This window comes from Falco rusticolus, chromosome 2, assembly GCF_015220075.1.
Source record: "Falco rusticolus isolate bFalRus1 chromosome 2, bFalRus1.pri, whole genome shotgun sequence".
Classification (NCBI taxonomy): domain Eukaryota; kingdom Metazoa; phylum Chordata; class Aves; order Falconiformes; family Falconidae; genus Falco; species Falco rusticolus.
Genome location: NC_051188.1, coordinates 102,638,464 through 102,658,307, shown reverse-complemented (window position 1 = coordinate 102,658,307; position 19,844 = coordinate 102,638,464). Strand labels below are relative to the sequence as shown.

Sequence of the window (19,844 nt, the reverse complement as noted above, 5' to 3'; positions counted from 1 at the left end):
CAGTATAACCACAATAGGGCCTAACAAATCTATTCCATAGAGGTTTTGTACAAACATGTGAAAGGCCTAATCCCTGTCGTCCTGAGGACCATGCCAATTTAACAGCATTAACTACTTCCATCGTGACGATATTGCTGCATGCCATCTGCTGCTAAAGTTGTCACTAACAGGGCTGTGAAAGGAAGAGAGGAACAAAGCAGGGAAAACTGCAAATGTCCCCATAGCCTTTTCAACACTTAGAGAAAATAACAATAGAAACCAAGTGCAGAGGAAAAGCCACCCTTCCTTGCATTCTTGAAGGGGCTGCTGTAGCATCAAGTCATCCCTGGCTCCTGCTACTGGAGTATCCAAGTGCTTCTCCAAATCAAGAAGTGAGAGCCTCACAGTTCACAACTAAACCCACCGACACGTTCTCTTCTAGCATGAAATTGAAGTGCAGTATGAAGCTCTGGGATTAAGTGATCAGGGATCTCTGTGTATCAATACATGCTTGAGAGCACCTTCTTTTCTAGAAGGCTCCCCCCCCCCCCCCCCCGCACTAGGCTGGGATGCAAAGGAGGGGCAGGCCAGAACCTGCGCTGTACTTCTTCATATTTAAGCTCTAAATAACACTGTGGTGAACCCTGTCACCTGTTTTAGCTTAAGCCTCCCACTCAGCACTTCTTATTCAGGACTAGAAGATGTGGTAAGCACACAGCATAAGTTGCTCGTGGGAAAGAAACAGGGTAATAGAACAACATAAATAGAGAAGAATCAAAGAAAATGCAAGGCAGAAGAGACTAAAGAACTGATGAGAAACTAGAGAAACTTAGAAGAAAATAAGGGTGGAGAAAGAGATTAGGAAAAAAATACGAGGAGAGACAGTAAAATCAGACTGATTTTTTAACACCCTTGCACAATATTCCATATTAAAAAGTCTCACTTTGATAAAACTCTTTTATAGTGAAAGTCCAATAACCTCTGAAATATGGCATTTATAGATGAAAGGGATTTATCGAGGCTCCTACTTGCAGTCTTAGTCAATTTTTTAAATACATTTCCCCTTTAGCCTTTAAAATGACTAGTGCTAGTACTTCTCCTTCCTGTAGCTGTCTGCTGCAGGATAATCCATCTCACTGCCAACCTACGTGCACTATCACTCATCCTGAATGTCTTCTCTTCTACTCACTTTTACCCATTTCGACTGCCAAACTCTTCCTCACATTCCTTATAACCTCTGCCCTAGGTATTGCTCTGCCAAACAACATGCCTTGAACCCGATTATCTCCTTGTCAGTAAATCCCTAAAGCCATTTACCATTTTAAGAAGCTTTTTGCACCCATTATGGAGGTGGCCTAAGTTGAACACAGCATGTAAGAAGTGTGGGTACTCTGGCGCTGCTGAGAATCAGCCTCGACACTCTGTTTGATGTGATGTCTCTTGAGAAAACAGCTTGGTCAGGTAGATAACCTCTTTTGAGAGTGGTTGTCCATCTATCCCCTTCTACTCCATCCTACGGATCTTTCATGCAGAAAACCCTGATGTGGAGTCAGGAAGATGGTAACGCTGCAGAAAAATTCATGTACTGCCTCTACACACATGGGGCAGATCAAAACCCAGACAGGAGGTGCTGGCAGCCCTCAGAGATGCACTGAACACAACATTGTTGTTTAAATGATGGTAAATGGATGCTGCCTAATATACAACTGCAGATCAGACTTTGAGAGTTGGACTGCAGTATGCAATCTGCTGCTGCTGTGAGCCCTCCTGCTGTCACCTCTCCCCCTCCGCGGTCTTGCTGGAGGTGCTTGTCTCTGTAGCAGAACACCCTGGAACAGGCTGACCGACAACTGGTGGAGTCACCGTGCCTGGAGGTATTTAAAAGATGTAAATGTGGTCCTTAGGGACATTGTTTAGTGGTGGACTTGTAATATTAGAGGTCCTTTCCAACCTAAATGATTCTATAATTCTATGATTCAAAAAGAAGATCCTCAAAGAGAACAAGTTGAGACAGTCAGCTGTTGTCCAGAGTACAGGAGAGGTGAGAACTTCTCTTTTGCCACCTACTTCTATGGAGGAAGTAACCTCCTGCAGACAGCTGGGGTGGGTGCACCAGCAAAAAGTACCTCCAAAATGTTTGTTGCAGCTCCTGTATGCACATACAATAAGTAACTTTCAGCCATTCAGTCATTTATTTACTTAACTGTTGGAAGTCCTTTTTCTGAGGAGGCTGAACCACTTTGAAATGTTTTTATTCTCAGACTTCAGAGAAAATTATTCTGACACTTCTATATTTCTCCTCAGAGCTTCAAAAAAGGCTAACAGGATTTTTAATAACATCTTTTGTTAAAGAAATCATAGTGAAATGAGAAAAAGTACTTTTTGAAGATAAGAATACAGGTGGAACAGGACCTGTTTTGTAATCTTGCATCCATTACCAGAGAGTTGAATTCTCATGGCAACTTCTGACACGCAACATACGGGTTGCATGCTTTGTTAAAATATACTCTGCCAACGCAGAGTTGATGTACAGTTATTTTTACATCAAGTGGTTTTGCTCTTTCGTGCTTTTTGTGCACAGCATGCTAAAGGTGCACTGTTGCTAAATAAAGTAATCTTCTTCGGAATGGAACAACCTAGTTTTGAAGACATTTTACTGTTAAAACATCAATTGTATATGGATCTTTGGGTGTTCCCCTCTGCCACCCCCCAAAGTGCGTGGTACAAAATTTTCACCAACCTAAGACAGAAATAGATGTCATGCCTTTCTTGCAGGCAAGAAGCTCAGTGAGGCTATGCAGTCTGCCAAGACCACTGAGCAAGTCTGGCAGAATAAGGAATCTTGCCTGCCAATGCCAGACACAATGCAGCAAATCTACAAGGCAACACCATCTACACTGCTGTACTATAAATCGACTAATATTCTTGGTACATCCACATGCTATAGCTTTATGGCATTATCTGTAAAATCTTTTATTCCCTAAGTGATGCTGTCATTTTGACATGAATTACTCGTTCAGCTTGTGCATGCTATTTCTAGTCCAACATTTCCAAGTTCACTCTCAACTGAGGAAAGCTCACAGGAATCCGGGAATAATTTTGCCATGTCATTCTATCAGGCAAAGTCCACCTGAAACTTTAAAGTCGTACTGCAACAGTGGTACGTCCACATCCAATGTCTGACTTGGGGCTTTGGCCTAGCAAGCCTCCTGCCCTACTCTGTTGTCGCTAAACCCAGCCAAAGGAGCACCTCAGGTTGCACAACTGTTGGCAGCAGCTATCAGCTTGGTGGTTTAAAACTAAAACCTGATTCAATTTTCTACAAAATGGGCTGGAAACTTCCATATGGAACGTTAAAGCTGAGATTCTCGCTTACTCTTTTCTGCCTCTCCATTCAAAATTCTGCACAGCTTGCTGTCTTGCTCAAGGCTCACCCCAAACAGTTGGTGTTCTTCTGATCATGTCTCTTTGGAAAGTTTCAGACCACATGGGCAACCACAGCATGGACGCAGGGATGGACAAGCACAGGCTTAAGACAAACACTTACTCAAATATTTTTAAGACTCTTCACTGCCCCAGACAGTGGAATACATGCATCAGAAAGTATGTACATCTCCAGCAAGACCAAAGCAAGGTCCATTTGACTCAAGGTGAAACCAACATAAACCATGGACTTGAACAACACTTAGTTTCAATCAATAATGTGAAATACCAGTTTTGGAAGGCAAAAACATGTAAGTGTTTCAAGTCCTTGCTAATACAAGTACTATTGGGATAATTTCAAGCACAAATACAGGCAGGGCAGAGAATGGACTGAGTGCAGCCCTGAGGAGAAAGAATTGGGGTGTTGGTTGACAAGAAGCTCAACATGACCTGGCAATGTGCGCTTGAGCCCAGAAAGCCAACCATGTCCTGGGTTGCATCAAAAGAAGAGTGGCCAGCAGGTTGAGGGAGGTGATTCTGCCCTGTACTACTCTGCTTTCATGAGACCCCACCTGCAGTACTGTGTTCAGCTCTGGGGCCCCCAACAGAAGAAGGGCATGGACCTGATAGCGTAAGTCCAGAGGAGGGCCACAAAGATGATCAGAGGGCTGGGGCACCTCTCCTGTGAAGACAGGCTGAAAGAGTTGGGGTTGTTCAGCCTAGAGAAGAGAAGGCTCTGGGGAGACCTTACAGCAGCCTTCTGGTACCTAAAGGGGGCCTACAGGAAAGCTGGAGAGGGGCTTTTTACAAGGGCATGCAGCGTTAGGACAAGGGCTATTGGTTGTAACCTGCAAGAGGGTAGATTTAGATTAGCTATTGGGTAGAAAGTCTTTACAGTGCAGGTGGTGAGACACTGGAACAGGTTGCCCAGAGAAGCTGTGGGTGCCCTGTCCCTGGAAGTGTTCAAGGCCAGGCTGGATGGGGCTTTGAGCAACATGGTCTGGTGGCAGGTGTCTCTGCACATGGCAGGGGGGGGTTAGAACTAGATGATCTTTAAGTCTCTTCCAACCCAAACCATTCCATGATTCTATCCCCAAACCAGACACTCACACAACAAACTAGGTATCAATACACGTGGGGGGAGAAGAGAGTTACACGAACACCCTTCCAGTTCTCATAATTTAAGTTTTTCTGCTTACAGAGATCTTGTCTTAAATCCAAGCAACAGATGAGGTATTTTAAGTTACTGTAAACTGACTACAAATTAACTTGGTAGATTGGGAAGGGGCAATGGTTTTCATCTTGAAAATCCAATATAAGAGTGTCATGTATTATTTGTTTCTCAAATCTATGAGTTTCAGATTAGCCATAAATCAAAAGCTGTTGGTGGCAAAAGAAAATCTTGTTTAGAGAACAAAAAGTAATAAAGTATCTGTATAGGGAAAATCCTTGTGTACAGCACAATCCGCAGAAGACCGGCCTCAAATGTCTATTTGCAAGCTAAATAAAGAAATCTGTGTGCATAAATTCCCAGCAACAGTAAAACCAGATCTTTCCTCTTGTGCAGCATATAAATCCCTCTGCTCATTGGCTGCTGTTAAATTTCCTATAAAATGAACTTTCACATTATGAGGTGATCGGTTTGAAATGGTTCCAGAGAGATTTTTGTGGTTTTACACCCAACTTAACAAGGTTTACATTCTGTGTGCATTTACAAAATAAGGCAATTTGATTCCACTCTACTGGATGCAACCACTCCAACTCTGAACATTAGGCCAGCCAAAAATATGGTTTCTTTGTTTGTAAATATATTTACAGAGCAGTGTGTTGACTGTGTTGTACATGTGACAGCAGTGGTGCTTGGTAGTCTTTTCTTACCTCCACAACCCCATGATGAATAGATGTGTACTGCTTCTTCTTCAGCATCACCAAAGTAATGACAATGACTGTTGCTATGACAACACCTCCCACCATTAGCCCAATGATGGCACCTTTATTTGAACCCACATCTTCAGCAAAGAACACCTGCAAAAGAAAAATAAAGGAAGGTGGCTAATAAAAAGCTCACTGAATATTTGGCTAACCTGTCCAGCTGCCACAGCAATACAAAGCCTACTGAAGTATCAGTAATCGAACAGTCATCCTAATTATTCAAAACTGGATTGCTGCACCCCAGCTCTCATAGCTGGAGAAGAGAAATTCGGGAAATCTGTATTGCCTGTGGTGTAGCAGTCCTGTGGCTAAGGGAAAGACTCACCTCCATGTTTCTGCTTCACACAGGTCTTAAGACAGGAGCTGCTTTTTTTTTTTTTCTTGGGTAATCGAGTCAAACTAATTGCAAAATGACTGATAAGCTTGTGGAGGACTAACGAGGGGGCATACACATATATTTATTTTTAGAATGCTAATGATGAAAGTGTTCATAAATCTACATCTACGTAGCTTGTTTGGACTGTGATACATTTCTTCTATGAAAGAGTGGTGAAGACCCGTAGCACGACAATGAAACTTGCACACAACCAGCTGGGATAAAATTCTCACACCAAAGAGACTAAGAGTCTAGCAAAATCAAGTGTGCCAATTTAAGTGACCATCACGGGATGCTTCAGATACTTTTGCAGAGTAAAGGGAGAATGAGCTATAACAGGATCATGACAATACTCGTGTGAGATCTAGATAAAAGTTCTGTAAAAAACAGAAGATCCGCTTGAATTATATGTATTGATAAGGCAAAAGAGCGGACAGTAAGATGCTTTTACTATGCATTTAATAAGATTGGCTTTTCGCAACAGGAGCGGATGAGTGATTGTTTTAACTGTCCTGTTTTGTATTCAAGGAATATCCTGGATTATTTTACATCTATGCATATTTTACAAACCTATTGTCTGCTTGCCAATAGCAGGCTTTTATTATTACTATTTTTAATCAAAACGGGCAAAAAGGATTAGAGAATGAATTACATTCACAGAATTTTAAGACTATCTCACTCTGAAAGACTAAATACTTTGACAAGTATTTAACAAAAATGGAGAGGGAAGCAGGAAACCAGCTGAGAATTATAATGAGCTGTATAACATTTGCACTCTTTAAGAAACACGATCTTCCTCAGAGAGGTATTAAAGCATGCAGTATAAATATTTATGTTGTTCCTAGTCATAAGCAAGAAATGTGTTTGAACAAGGTTAAGAATTCACTAGAAAGTACACACAATGGACAGTGTTGGCAGAAGCTGATGTGAAGTAATAATTTCTTCTGTCAATTTTACCTGCCCAGGACTGAAATTCTGTTACCATACTATTTTGGAGCACTGTGAAATGCCCCAGCTAATATACATGTGCAACAGAGGAAGGCCTTAAGCACTCCAAGCCGTGAAAGTCAACCTACTGTACAGTTAAAATGTGAACATCCACATAAAGGAGAAAATAACTGCAATTTCAGCCCAATTCAGAAGTTTGTGTGTAAAATGCAATGTGCTGCTCAATTCAAAGTGATATCCTAAGGAGACTGTTTCAGTAAATCCTACCAGGGCACAGGAGGTGAAAGTATTTTCTGCTTATTGCTTTTGAATTAAAGCTAATGGAGAAGGGCATTGGCTAGGATATGGCACTTGGTAAACAACCAATGCCCTGTACGTCATCAGTCCAGTACTTTCCCAGACTGGACCCCTTGCTCAGTCTCAATTGGAAAGATAACCTAGAGGACAGCTTACTAAGTTTTAAGTAATGCTTGTACCTATCAGTGAGAAGTATGGCATAAAATACTTTAATAAGATGGAAAGGTCCCACTCTAAGCATGACACAGATTACCCAAGTGCAGGGATTGCAATGCATTCCCTATCAGCCACCATGGTAAGGATAGTTTCCAGCACCAAACTGCTTGGGATGGTATCAAACTGCTTAAAGGTTGTTGCTGGTAAGCGCATGAGACAGATCAGTTAAAATACATTCCTGCAAGTTCATTCCCTTCAGTAAACTGCATGGGTTTACTCCATCAGGATGTTTAACCCATCTGAGCCAAGCATGTCGGAATTTCCCAAATTAGTGCTAATGCATTTTGGATTAGCTAGTCAAACTGGGAATTCTTAGTTCTCAGCATCAAAGAGATGGCAGAATATCTTTTCACACAGTGATTGCCTAGTCAAATGCAAATTTGAGTCCCATGTTAATTTTCAGCGCTACTTAGCTTTAAGAATATATTAAGAAAAAAGTTTTCAAGTTTATTATCAGGATACTGTAAGTCATGGAACGGAAATCTCATCGTGTAATATACCTTTAAAAAAGAGGAAGCAGAAAAGGTCTGTAGTCAACACTGCTGTACGGATTCTTCATTACTTATTAAGGGACTGAAAAGAGCTTTTAGAAGATGCTTGTTCTTACTTATATTGCTTTTGGTTGTTATTTTTGTGTTCATAAGCAGCATAGTTCAAATGAGGAACAATATTTTGCTCCTACCTGCCTTTCATCTATTCATAATTTAATATACCTTAAGGAACAAAACTCACAGATGCAGCCAAGCACGAATTAAAATTAAGTCTAGTGAAGAATCTCTTCTTATCCCAAGCAGGCAATCTTGTGAAAGGTTATGCTCCATGGAGTTTAGCCTCCTTCATGCACCACCACCATCTGTTTTGACAGAAAATGAATCTATTCCTGAAATGGTGTCACTCTCTCTCTCTTGCTGCACCACGCTGTGTGTCTCCATCAAACTTTTTTTCTTTTCTTTTTTAGCGTATTACTTCCTCTGTATCCCTTGTCTTTGGTTACGAGACCATGACAGATGGACCGTGGGACAAGCCCATATGACCATGTCTACTCACATGGCGGTGCAAGGGCAGGAACTGTCAGAATTTCCTCTCGTGTGAGATTTAATGGCTTTCCATCCTCTCTGCTGAAGCTGTTCCAGGTTTACTCTCATTTAAGAGAGAACCAGAAAAATCATCATCTGTTCACATGAAAACTTTTTGTTGGCACTTTCAGCACCCACATTTCTTGGGGGAAACATGGCTGTAATTGACCCACTAGTTCAAGACTGAATCGGCAACTCGGAACTCACGTATGGAAAGCACTGTGTGTTCACTCACCAGCTTTTGATGATGAACTTCGTATCCTGAGTCATGCCGGAACTCTGCATCCATTTTCACTTCAGATATCTCTTCTGTTTTAACATTGGTCAACCCAGAACCTGCATTGCACCGCAACGACAATTCGTTAAAGTCATCAACTCAATTACACTCTGCTTACCTCCACCATTACAAGAGCAGAAGGCAATGGTGTCATTCAAGCAGAGGAGGTGTGATGCAACGTGAAAGGGAATGGGGAGGAAAGTGAGGTACATCTGATGTTTAAGTCTCACTGAGGTGACACAGACTGAGCTGGTAAAATTTCTCCTCTGTTAAACATTCCTTAATCCACCGCAACTATGTTGGTACAAGCATCAAAGGCTTCCAGCATGAAATACTGCGAAAACTAAGCTGCAAGGGACTAACTATCTGCTCTGACAGCCTCTTTAGCAATGTCAAGAACATTTGGTGTTTAGGCCAAAACCTCCCTCCCTCCTAAGCTCAGGCTGCTGTGAGGAAAAAACACATACCCATGGTGTGAGGTGGGGAACCCCAGATACTGTATCTTCTTCTTGTGACTCTGTACCTTTTGCGCAAACATGCACAAATAAGGGTTATTAAAATGTTCCTGAAGTTTACACAGTTACTTGTTTTCATATTTCAGACTGCTCACAATTATGATTATGCAAGTCTTGACTTCTGTCAGAGATGACAACTGCCCCCTTTGATTAGAAACATACAGTAAAGCAAGTAAATAAAGCTTGTAGTGATTTTAATTGTAGATAGTTTGCAGTCCTGTTCTCTCCTTATGAATGCAAAGGGGAGATGCTGCACTTGCCTAACTGGAAAGAAGGTCAGTATTTTCTCCTGGAAAATAGCTTTAGGAGAAAGAGCCAGACTTAAAACAGCTGAGCAGTGCATCCTGTATTGTGTATCTATGAATGTTCTGTCCCGAAAAGCTGGCTCTGGCTTACAGAGACCATACAGGTATTCACATAGCTGGTCATTCTCCTTCTCGGTACCAAGTGACTGACATATTTCTTAGAGGTACAAACACCGCAGAAGCAGGGTTTTATGAGATGTTACCTCCTCACCCTATCTAATGAAATAAGAACAAACTAGTTCATGTTCCTTGTCTGTACTTATTTTAGCATTTTAACACCCTGACTCCTCTCTCCAAGCCTTCATTCTCAGTATTTTGGGCTGACCTTAAGCTCTGACAGAGGAAGAACCTCTTTTAAAATTCTTAACACTGCTGACTGCTCTCGTGCTCCACCATCTCTTTGGACTCTCAATAAATTCCTGAAGACTTCCACGTGCCAATGAGCTCCACAGTCTAAAGTAGCACTCAGTGTAAGAATTATTGGGCTTTTATTGCCTTTGAACGTGCAATTTCTTTTTTCATTAAATGTCAATTTATTTTTGTATTATGAATCAGCAAGAACAGATGTTCCCAAGAACTTCTCTGGACTGTACAATCCCGTTCTAAGGTCTTGAACTTTCTCTTCATAGGAAACCAGGCAAAGGAGAGAACAAGAATCATCTTTATGCAGTGAAGTATTTATGGTTATTTTCTTGAACAGTCTGACGCTTTAAGCCCCATAAATTCTACTTTAGTGTCTTCTTTTAGAGAAATGAAGCACGTAAAATCTCAAATTTCTTTACAAAGAATCTGATTTTTGATGCTGCGTTACACTACTGACACAAGTATATTATAACATTTATATAAAAGAGACCATTTCTAAATGCAAGAACTGTAAAGTACTTAAACGAACTGCAGTTTGAAAACATACCATGATGTGCTGTCAATGAAATGCAGGAGGAAATGGAGGTAAGGGAAATAAAACCCACATGGTACCTGAAAAGAAGTTTAACCTTCTATCCTTGAAGCAGTTATAGTTAGTTTTCCAAATTAAAATAAGAATGAAACGTACTCTCCTTTGTGTATAATCTCAAAATAGCCCTTACACCTGTATCAACGGGAAGCAAAGAAAACGAGAATGTGTATCTGGCTGCGCAGAGGCTTGTCTCTTCAACCCCCTGACTTTTTTGTTTTTAGGATTAAAAGGGAGGGTGAAAAACCCAACACAGAAATAGTAGCGCTTCATATAGATTAAATAGTTGGGGGGGGAAGTGCTTTCCCAGGACTTGGTTCACTGCCCACAGCTGAAGTGGCTGAAGAGGTGGTGGCTCCCAGCTGCTCGCCACTGTCCGCGGCCACACTTGCTGCCCCACATGGAAACTCCCCCAAGGCAAGGGCCTGAGGAACTGCACAACTCTGGCACTACAGCTGGCAAATTCACTTAAGCTGTAAATACTGATTAGAACATATGCATACATATACGAGATAAATCAGTGATGAATAAACTTATCTTTTGTTGAGGGAAGTCCTGCCTCCCAAACCTCTTAGAGGTCACTGGAAGAGTTAGGAAGCACATGGGAAACAGTGATTTGCCTTGGAATGAATCTGGATTTCCAAAAAGCCAAAAGCTTTTTTTTGAGAAGGTCCCTGATCAAAGCTCTGGCAGAAGCTACGATGGCAAAGACTACAAGCAAAAATCCTACACGACTTTCCATAACTGATTAAAAGATAGAAAATGAAGTGTAACTACACAGCCATTTTTCACAATGGAGGAAGGTTACCAGCAGGGTCCCACAAGGATCTGTGCTGTGCTGTTTGTAAAGTGATCTGGATAAAGCAGTGAATAGTGATGTGATAAAGTTTACTGACAAAAAATAAAAGCAAAAAAAAGAGCATAGCCAAAGCAAAAACAGCTGCAAAGAACTGCAGAAGGATATTACAAATTCTGAGTGCATAAAAAAAGGGAAATGATATTCAATGTTGATATAATGTAAAGTGGTGCTTGCAGGGATACGTAGCCCTAACTATACATACACAACAAGAGGCTCTAAGTTAGCTCTGTTCCACCCAGGACAGAGACCTTGCAGCCACTGTGGGTAACTCTCTGTGGGCAGCTGGCTTAGTAGCAGTCAAAAAGGCACAGAGAAAGCTAGGAGTAATTATGAGGGAACAGACAAAACAGAAAACATTGTTACACCACTGTATAAATGATGCATCCTCATTTTAAATCTGGCTACTCATTCTGGTCACCCCAGCTCAAAAAAAGGCAGAACTAGAAAAGGTACAATGCAGGGAGACACAGATGATTAATGGTATGGAATGGTTTCTGTACAAGAAGGACTAGACAAACCAGGAATCTTCAGAATGAAGAGAAAACCGAGGGGAAACACTACAGAGGCCTATACAAGTGTGAGTGACAAGGAGAAAGTCTGCAGGAAACGGTCATTCATTACTTCTCATAAGAAAGTGCAGGACACAATCATGGCTATGACATAGCAGATTAAAAACTAACAAAAGAGTGTGTATATATATAACTTGGCACAATGCAAATTGGACTGCGGAACTCATTGGCACAAATAATGAGGATGTGCAAAATACAAATGAACAAATGCAATGTTCATCCAGGGTTACTAAACACAATGGTAAAAATAAAATTTCTAGTACTGATATCTATCAAATGCTGGCTGCCAAAAGCTCAGTGGATGTGCCAGGAGTATAAAGCAGAGACGAAGTCTCTTGAGTATCCCTCATGCATCAGTGCTAGAGGTGGGATAATGGACTTGGGTACTTCTGCTCATGGGCTTTGACCACTTTTACTGAAAGCAGGCTACGATAGCTTAGACCTGGGTCTTTGTTAGCTTCAGTTAAACAGAGCCAAATGCCAAAGGCAGGAGTTAAAGCAGCATTTCAGGGGCAGAACAGGTCAGGAGCCTTCACATCAATGAGCGATCGAGGGTGGGAAGTTCATCAGCTGTCTTCTCAGCTGCTGGAGAAATGCAGGCTTGGGCTTCCCTAAAGCTACATTTCTTTGAAGGTTCCCTTCCCTCTTCCCACTCCCATCAAACAGTAGCATGGGAGCTGTACTTCCAGCATGCAGCAGGTTAAACAATCTTTTGCCTTGATATCAGGCAGAAACCTTTTGCTTTGGGTCAGGTGACCAAGGTCTCGTGGTCTGCTTGGCCTTACTCACGAATCCACAAAAATGCCATGGGTTCTGAACATAAAGTAGGACCTGATATTAGGAAGTTAATGATGTTAGACTTACTAAAACTTGGTTTTGGCAGCTAGCATAGGAAAAAGGTCAGAAATAGAAAAATCTTCTGTTGCACTAACAAACTCTATAGCAATTTTTTCCTTCCTCCTATCTCCCTTAGAAGTGAGAAAAAAAACTTTTTAAAAGTACAACTAGGGTAAACTGGTGGTCTTCTGCAAATACTTGATTATACAGTAAAAGCAGCATGACTCCACACTGTAATCAAATAAATACCTGGTATGAGACAAAAATACGTATGGGGTTACTATATATGCCTTTCCGCTACGTTACATTATAGAATTCAGACTTTCTATTTAACAGACTTCTCTTTATTTCCAGTTCATTCACTTTCCTGTCCCGGTGACTGTCTATTTAGACCTAGATGACAAAATCAAAGATTTATTTTTCAAAGGTACTAACTGAAGGAGGAAAAACTTCAGGATTTTTCAAAAACTTCTATTAGAGGTATGTGAATCAGCAGACAGCTAACAGCTGTCTAATACCATTCTCCTCTTGCATTCAAGACAAGCATACAAAGAAAAGTTAACTATATGACAAGAACTTAAATTCTGACACAGAATGATGTTTTTTCACTACAAAGTCTAAAATACACAATCCAAACACAAAAGCCAATGTAAAAGAAGAAACGTGAGAGAACTGCCTCACTGCACATTCACAAATGATTATAATTATTAGTGGTTTTTCTTCTGAATTACATACCGTCTTTAGGGAGTTACATTTTTAATTACTTTGATTTAAAAATGCTACAGTTCAGCTGGTAAATATATTAACTTGCAACTTCTTGGAAAAACTGACAAAACTATTTAGCTATCAAAAACACATGCTTAAAAGCATCTAGCAAATTCCAATAAAACGAGCTATGATGGGCTTCTAATTGTATTGCTGTTAATTAGCAAAGTTAACTGCTTTTATACATACAAGTGTACACATGCATGTACACACACACGCATATCCTAACATCAAAAAGAGCAGCGTATGCAAACCTTGTAGTTCCTTGCCCTTACAGGGGAGGCAAAATAAAATTGTATGGAGTTTAAAACTACTCATGAAATAAAAACAAAGTAGCTGCTTTGGGGAACACTTTATTCTCAAACAGATGAACTTTTGCATTTGTGTAAATATATACATTAAGCCTTTAAGAAGGGTAAGAAAAAGAATATAATGAATTCCACCAAGGTCGCATTTAGGTGTCGTTATCTACTATACTGCTTTTAATTGCTTCATCTACCTGTTAAATAACAGCCTAGCAAGATTTTGTTTTCCGAGGATCCGAAACAATATCAGATGCGCCTGTGGTCTTCTGGTTACTTTTAGAGCTAAAAGTTTAACCTCCACTTGAAGCACAGTAGAAACTACCAGACCTGGGTGGTCTCTACATAGAGAAAACCAGAAGTAGCATGTTTAAACAACAGATATAATGACTGCATTCAGGAAAACGTTTAACTCTATGTCCATGAACTGTATTTGAGTAACGACAAGAACAAGAAAAGATTTATTGAATCAAGGCCTGTTACAAGGGTAGTAAACAGTTTTATCTGAGTAAAGCTTAATCTAAAATAAAAGGGGTGGATGGAAGGGAATGAAGTGTTTGAACAACTACCCAGGTAGACAGCCATGTGTTCTTACTAGAAGTTCAACTATTACTTCCATATGACTATCTGACTTTGTGCAGGTCATTTCATTCGGAAACGAAAGAAGAATGAAGATTGTTTTGTAAGGACGACTCAAATATCTTTGAGGAGTAAGTACATTTAAGACTGCATGGAACTAAAACTTTCTGGTCTCTCCATGAAACAGTGGTTTGCTTTTACTCCATGGATTACTACAGGGCTCTTAAATTGGAGAAAGCAAAAAACCAGTGCAAAACAGAATGTTATCTTTTTAAAGAAGAACCTAATTGGAACTTAGTATGAAATAATTCTGAGAATACCAGAGATTATTTTATATGTGTGTAAAAATGAATAAACAAAACAAGTAAAATCTGGTAATCTTTCTGGCATGCCAAAGCAAATGCTGTGCACATGCTTATATAATTGCATTCACAGGTAATAACTATCTGATCTATGAAACAAAGCAACCTTATGGAAAAAAAAAAATCCATTCATCATTTCTATTTGGGGGCTGCAGACAGTTGGTTTAAGACAACTGTGTTGATCTAACATCACTAAAACAGGAGAAAAACTCTGGCAATTTCTGACAAGGAAATCATAAATAATTCACTAAGCTGCTCTATGCCCTCACCTCATAGAGATTGCAGCCTATGTGCTAATGATTCTGCAGAACAGCCATTAGGCTTACAGAGCCTCTGCAACCATGTATAAAAAAAATCCCTCAACTTCCATATCATGTAATGAGGATGGACACGTTATGATTTATCAACGGAAGCACCAGAGACACAAATGCAGCTTTATGTGCAATGTCTCCTCAAAATTATTGACTGCAAAAACAATCAACTGATGAAGAGTTGGGAGAATGCAAAAAAAAAAACCAACCCCAAACTATACTACCATGGAGGAAGCTAACAGTATCATAAAATTCTTGCATTATGAATGATAGGCATCCTGTGAGTGATATAAGTACAGCTGTTAGCGGTATAATTACAGTTGCAACTGTGCAAAAGATGAGAATATGATCTACCCTGAACAGAGCACTGGTTATTTTCTTTATCACTTTGAATTTCAAGAAAATCTGCTGATACTCAGCAACATCCATTCTGGTGCAGGTTTTCTACTCTTCACTAAATTTCCACAGATCAGACCTGCTGAATTAACATGGGTAAAAAAGGAGCTTGCTTATGAGTATTCTAAAGATGTTTTTATACAGGCAGTCCTGGGTTAATGGTTGGACTTGATGAACTTGATCTTAAAGGTCTTTTCCAACCTAAATGATTCTGTGATTTATGTGTGTATATGTACACGCACACATACACACAAAGTTACCAATAAACACATACTCCAAATTCAGCTGCAAGAAATCAAATGTTTATCAAGAAAAAGTGACCTCGGGGGCACAGGTGAGAAGGAAACACTACAGAAAAAGCAGTTACAGCGAGGCTATCGAGGAAAGAGGTATCCTCTCTACTTGAAACTTTTACTAAGGAAGTTCTCAGGCTGGACTGAAGCATTCTAACATCTCTCTGTATGAAGATACTTATAAAGAGTAAGAAACATGTCATAAATGTCTTATCATTTTGTGTTGTATTAAAAAATAGCTCACTGATGACTACTTGATGCATCTATTTTCTTTCACTTTGACCTTTTATTATCTGTTTACTCCCCTTTCAAGAAAGAGCCAAGAAAGGGATTTAGGCATAATTCTTATTTTTGTTTTCCCACTTGTGAAGTAAAAGGGGGAAGGACAGTGTGTTGAAGCACTAGGCTCCTTTGCAAATACCGCAGATGATGTCTCTATGCTAGGAGATGGCAGCCCCTCTGAAATTACTCTCCTCCTGGGACTGAGGTAGATCAGATTCAAATTCAAGCTTCAACTGCTGACAGCCAAGGTGGAGTGCAACAGAGGCAGGGGTTTGGACAATTGGCTTAAATTTTAGTAAATGCTTTAAACTTGGTCCTTACTAAAAGCTTTTCTGCTCTATGGATTGGACAACTCTTCACTTTTCCTGACTTTGCTCATAGACTATTTTTTGAACAAGAGAGAACAATGTGCTGAAGTAACAAGATTCTAGTCATCACAAATACTAACAAGTACTTGCTCTTTTCTGTACTGTGACCAAACTACCTCTCTTGTGGGAAAGGGATAAAGATCACCTGCACAGTTTGATCTACTTTTAAGGAAAACTTCGTGATCATTGTAAGAATATTATGTGGGCAAAAAGTGATAAAAAGAAAATGGGAAAGAAGAAAAAGGGCAGGTGTTTGTATGCTTGTCTTAGTCCTTTCACAGCTGATATTCTTCAATGGTTTTGAGCAACTACAGAACATTCACTTGTTCTTATTCCAGGCTTGGACTGTGGCAGGTTGACATGAGGCCTGTACGTTCACCCTGAAGAAGCAAGTCACCACCTTTGTTCACCTCAGCAAAGCAAGCAGAAGCACTGACTGGAAAGTCAGGACTATGAAGCGTGCAAATCTTTCAGGAAATCAACAAGAATCTAGGCAATAAAAACAACCCAAAAAGTTACAAGAAGCTATATGTGTTAATCTGCCTCCAGGTCCCTTGTTAATACATTTTCTTTCTAGAATAATACACTTTTCAGATTTTTTTTAATAAAGAATAGCCCCAAACTGTAAAAAACAACTTTACTGAAAGTAGAGTGACTGCAAAGAAAGTATCTCTTTTCCTTTTTTAACCTCTAACTTAGAAATTTTATTTATAATTAGCAATTAAAACAATTTTAAAGCACACATTATTAAATTGTCAGGATCTCTTTTGTATTTCACAGTTTAATTAAGCACCCATTTGCTTTCCTCTTCTGCTAGTTCATAAAGCTACTCAGATCAGTATCAGGTTTTTGTTAAGCTGAATTTTTATCACAGATCAATGGTTTTTAAAGGATGATGAAAAATCAGGGGGACATTTGTTGTCAGAATTTGTAACAGTAAGTACAAATTTGCCAAGGTCTGGACAAGGTGATTAAAGACATAAGGAATTTAAAGTTTACCAGGAACAGTGAAGTGAGCATGTTTTACTTACTGTTATGATACATTTAGCACTACAGTAAAGGGGCAAAACCCCCATCTCACATGCTCATGTAAGACACTTTATGCTGTGAAAACTGGAATGCAGGCACAGCAGTGAGAGATTTCAATCTTTCCAGGGAAGCAAGCATCACTCTGCATGGAGGAATGCAGTGTGCATCCCTGCTAGGCTGGAGGGGTTCACTCTCTGTGCCAAAAGCAGACCACGGGCTTCTGCAGCACTTAAATTTTGTGCTAAAAGTGACAGAGGCGGCACAGGCCCCTGGGTAGTGCTACTTTTGCACTTGAGCAGAAAATTGAGGAAATATCCCATGTGTTATTCATAGTGCAAAAGATAGTGTATCCACTGGAAATTTCAAGCCTAATAGTCACATGCTGAAATACTTTTTATTGCTCCTTAATGGTCTACCATACACATTCACAAAGATCACTCATGACCTATGCTAGCCATACTTTTGGTAATCTATGCATTGCCCCAAGTGACAAAGTGCTATGATACAGTGGACTAAAACACATCATTTCACTTCGAAACTAGAGTGCAGCACCGTGGGAAAATCCTTCCTCTAGAGAAAGGACACCAAAGATTTCTGGTGTGTGTGTGTGTGTGTGTGAGGGAATAGGAGGGAGGCAAATATAACAAATACAGGCCTCCTAACAGATTTTTTCAAGATGACTGAAATTAAAATGGTTAACAATAACAAACCTTAGTATTACAAGAAAACTGCTAGATTGAACTAACATTACAGAATTCAGATTAACAGGTTCATGTTTCATGTGTGGCGGTACTTCTACTGCTCTCAGGGAAGAAATCTGATCTAGAAGGCAGAGACTACCCAGTATCGGGGAGACGTTCCCTGATCCTGTGATTTTTAGCACTGTTGTACAGATAGCTCTGTACCTGTTTCCAGGCTCTCTTCACAGAACAAATTAAGACTCTAAAGACAAGTAAGATGTCAGACTGCCCAGCCTCCCAACTGCTATAACATATGAGCTTATTTTACTTGCAACTAGCAATTTCTGTAGTCGGTAAACACAGTGAGTTATCAGAAAGATTTAAATGCACTAGGAGGGTGTTGCCCAAAATGCTACCTAATGGATGTTTGGATGAAAAGATGAAGGAAAAAAGAAGACAGATTGCTTAGTTTTATCTGGTCTGAAGAAAAAACCCACAATGACAATGCAATACTGATATAATTCTGACCCTAAAATATACCAATCTAATCTCACTACATGTTAGAGAGTAACCTCTTCTGAAATAAAAGGCTGTTTGTTCTTAATGGAACCTGCCATTTCTAGATAATCCTAAACAAAACCAAGGGGAAAACCAATCTAAAAAGCAAAAAAAGTTAGTATGAAAAGCAATCTTTTACTTTTAAAAATTGGATTTGTCCCATTTAACTTTTCCAAACATTTGCAGCCTGACTCAAGCTAGTCATCTGCTCTTACTCTGAAATCAATAGGAAGACACAGGTACCTACAGAAGGCAATCAATCACCCCTCTCCATCCTAGAATGGAACGAATAGCCATACAGAGGTGTCCTCGGTGAATCCAGAGGGAAAATATACGTATCGATTTTTACATATCTGGAGTTAGCTAATATAAGTATCACAGCAAGAAATCCTGATGTCCCTTACAATTCTAAAACTGTACACATTAATTCTTTATTAGCCCCAACTTTGACGAAACTGTATACTCTACATAGAGGATTCGACACTTCTATCATACATTCCCACATTAAAAATACTCTCTGCACTAGGGGGTACCATGTCTACCACCTCCTGCGTCTGCCAAAGCATTATTGCTAGAAGGGGCAACAACTTGAACATCAGTTCTGGGTGTCTGGGTCTCTCTGCAAGTACACATCCTGATCACCCTTGACACACGCAGACTCGCACAAGCTGATGGGATTTTGTGTGGGAACACTTCCCTGGTTCATGACAGAGCATTACATATTAAGAGAGGGTCACACCAAAGCAAACATAATCATTTCAGCTCAAGCAGACCACATGCACGCTGGGAGAACACAGGTTAGGTAAAAAGCCATGCAAGTTATATACCTGGTCGTGTGGTCAGTCCTCTGTCTGCAGCTGGGCGGGCATCAACTGGCTCAACTGGGCATGTGCAGAAAAGAAACAAAAAAAGCAAACAAAATAAACAAAATCCCCCAAAATGATAAAGTCAACTGCTCTTCTGCTGGGACAGTGCAGAAGAGACATACCGCATAAACAAAGTTACCAAAGCAACAGCTAGAAAATACCAGCCTTCAGTTAATCCTGGAAATAAAAGGAAGGGATGGGTACGACTTCAATAGGAAAGCTTCACAGCTGATGTGCCAATTTTACATCACATTCTGGTTACTGCTTAAAGTAAGAAAACACCAAGATCGAAGAATTTCTGTCTATAGAGCAAAACTATATTCATCACGTGCAAACTTCTTCCAGTTGCCTGATCAGAACTGACAGCAAGAATGGACACGATGAGCTCTTGCAGCTAACTCTCAATCAGTGCTGACTTACAAACCCACTGAATCCTGACTCCTTTTTTCCTGTCAACAGGGATTCTTTACAGCACTAGCTATAAGGTTTGAA

The 19,844-nt window shown here is 40.1% G+C and overlaps 1 protein-coding gene across 5 annotated transcripts in view; it reads right to left on the bottom strand.

Moving 5' to 3' along the window:
* The window catches only part of LOC119143448 (amyloid beta precursor protein), a 229,077-nt gene that overhangs the window by 4,315 nt on the left and 204,918 nt on the right, over positions 1–19,844 (bottom strand). For 3 of the 5 annotated variants that reach the window (XM_037377728.1, XM_037377732.1, XM_037377731.1), the window contains 3 exons: positions 19,314–19,367; positions 8,483–8,583; positions 5,281–5,427 (listed from right to left, as the gene is read on the bottom strand). In XM_037377728.1, coding sequence (XP_037233625.1) covers positions 5,281–5,427; positions 8,483–8,583; positions 19,314–19,367 — 302 coding nt within the window. The remainder of the gene's footprint in view (positions 1–5,280; positions 5,428–8,482; positions 8,584–19,313; positions 19,368–19,844) is intronic. The other 2 variants (XM_037377730.1, XM_037377733.1) reach the window with 1 other exon arrangement.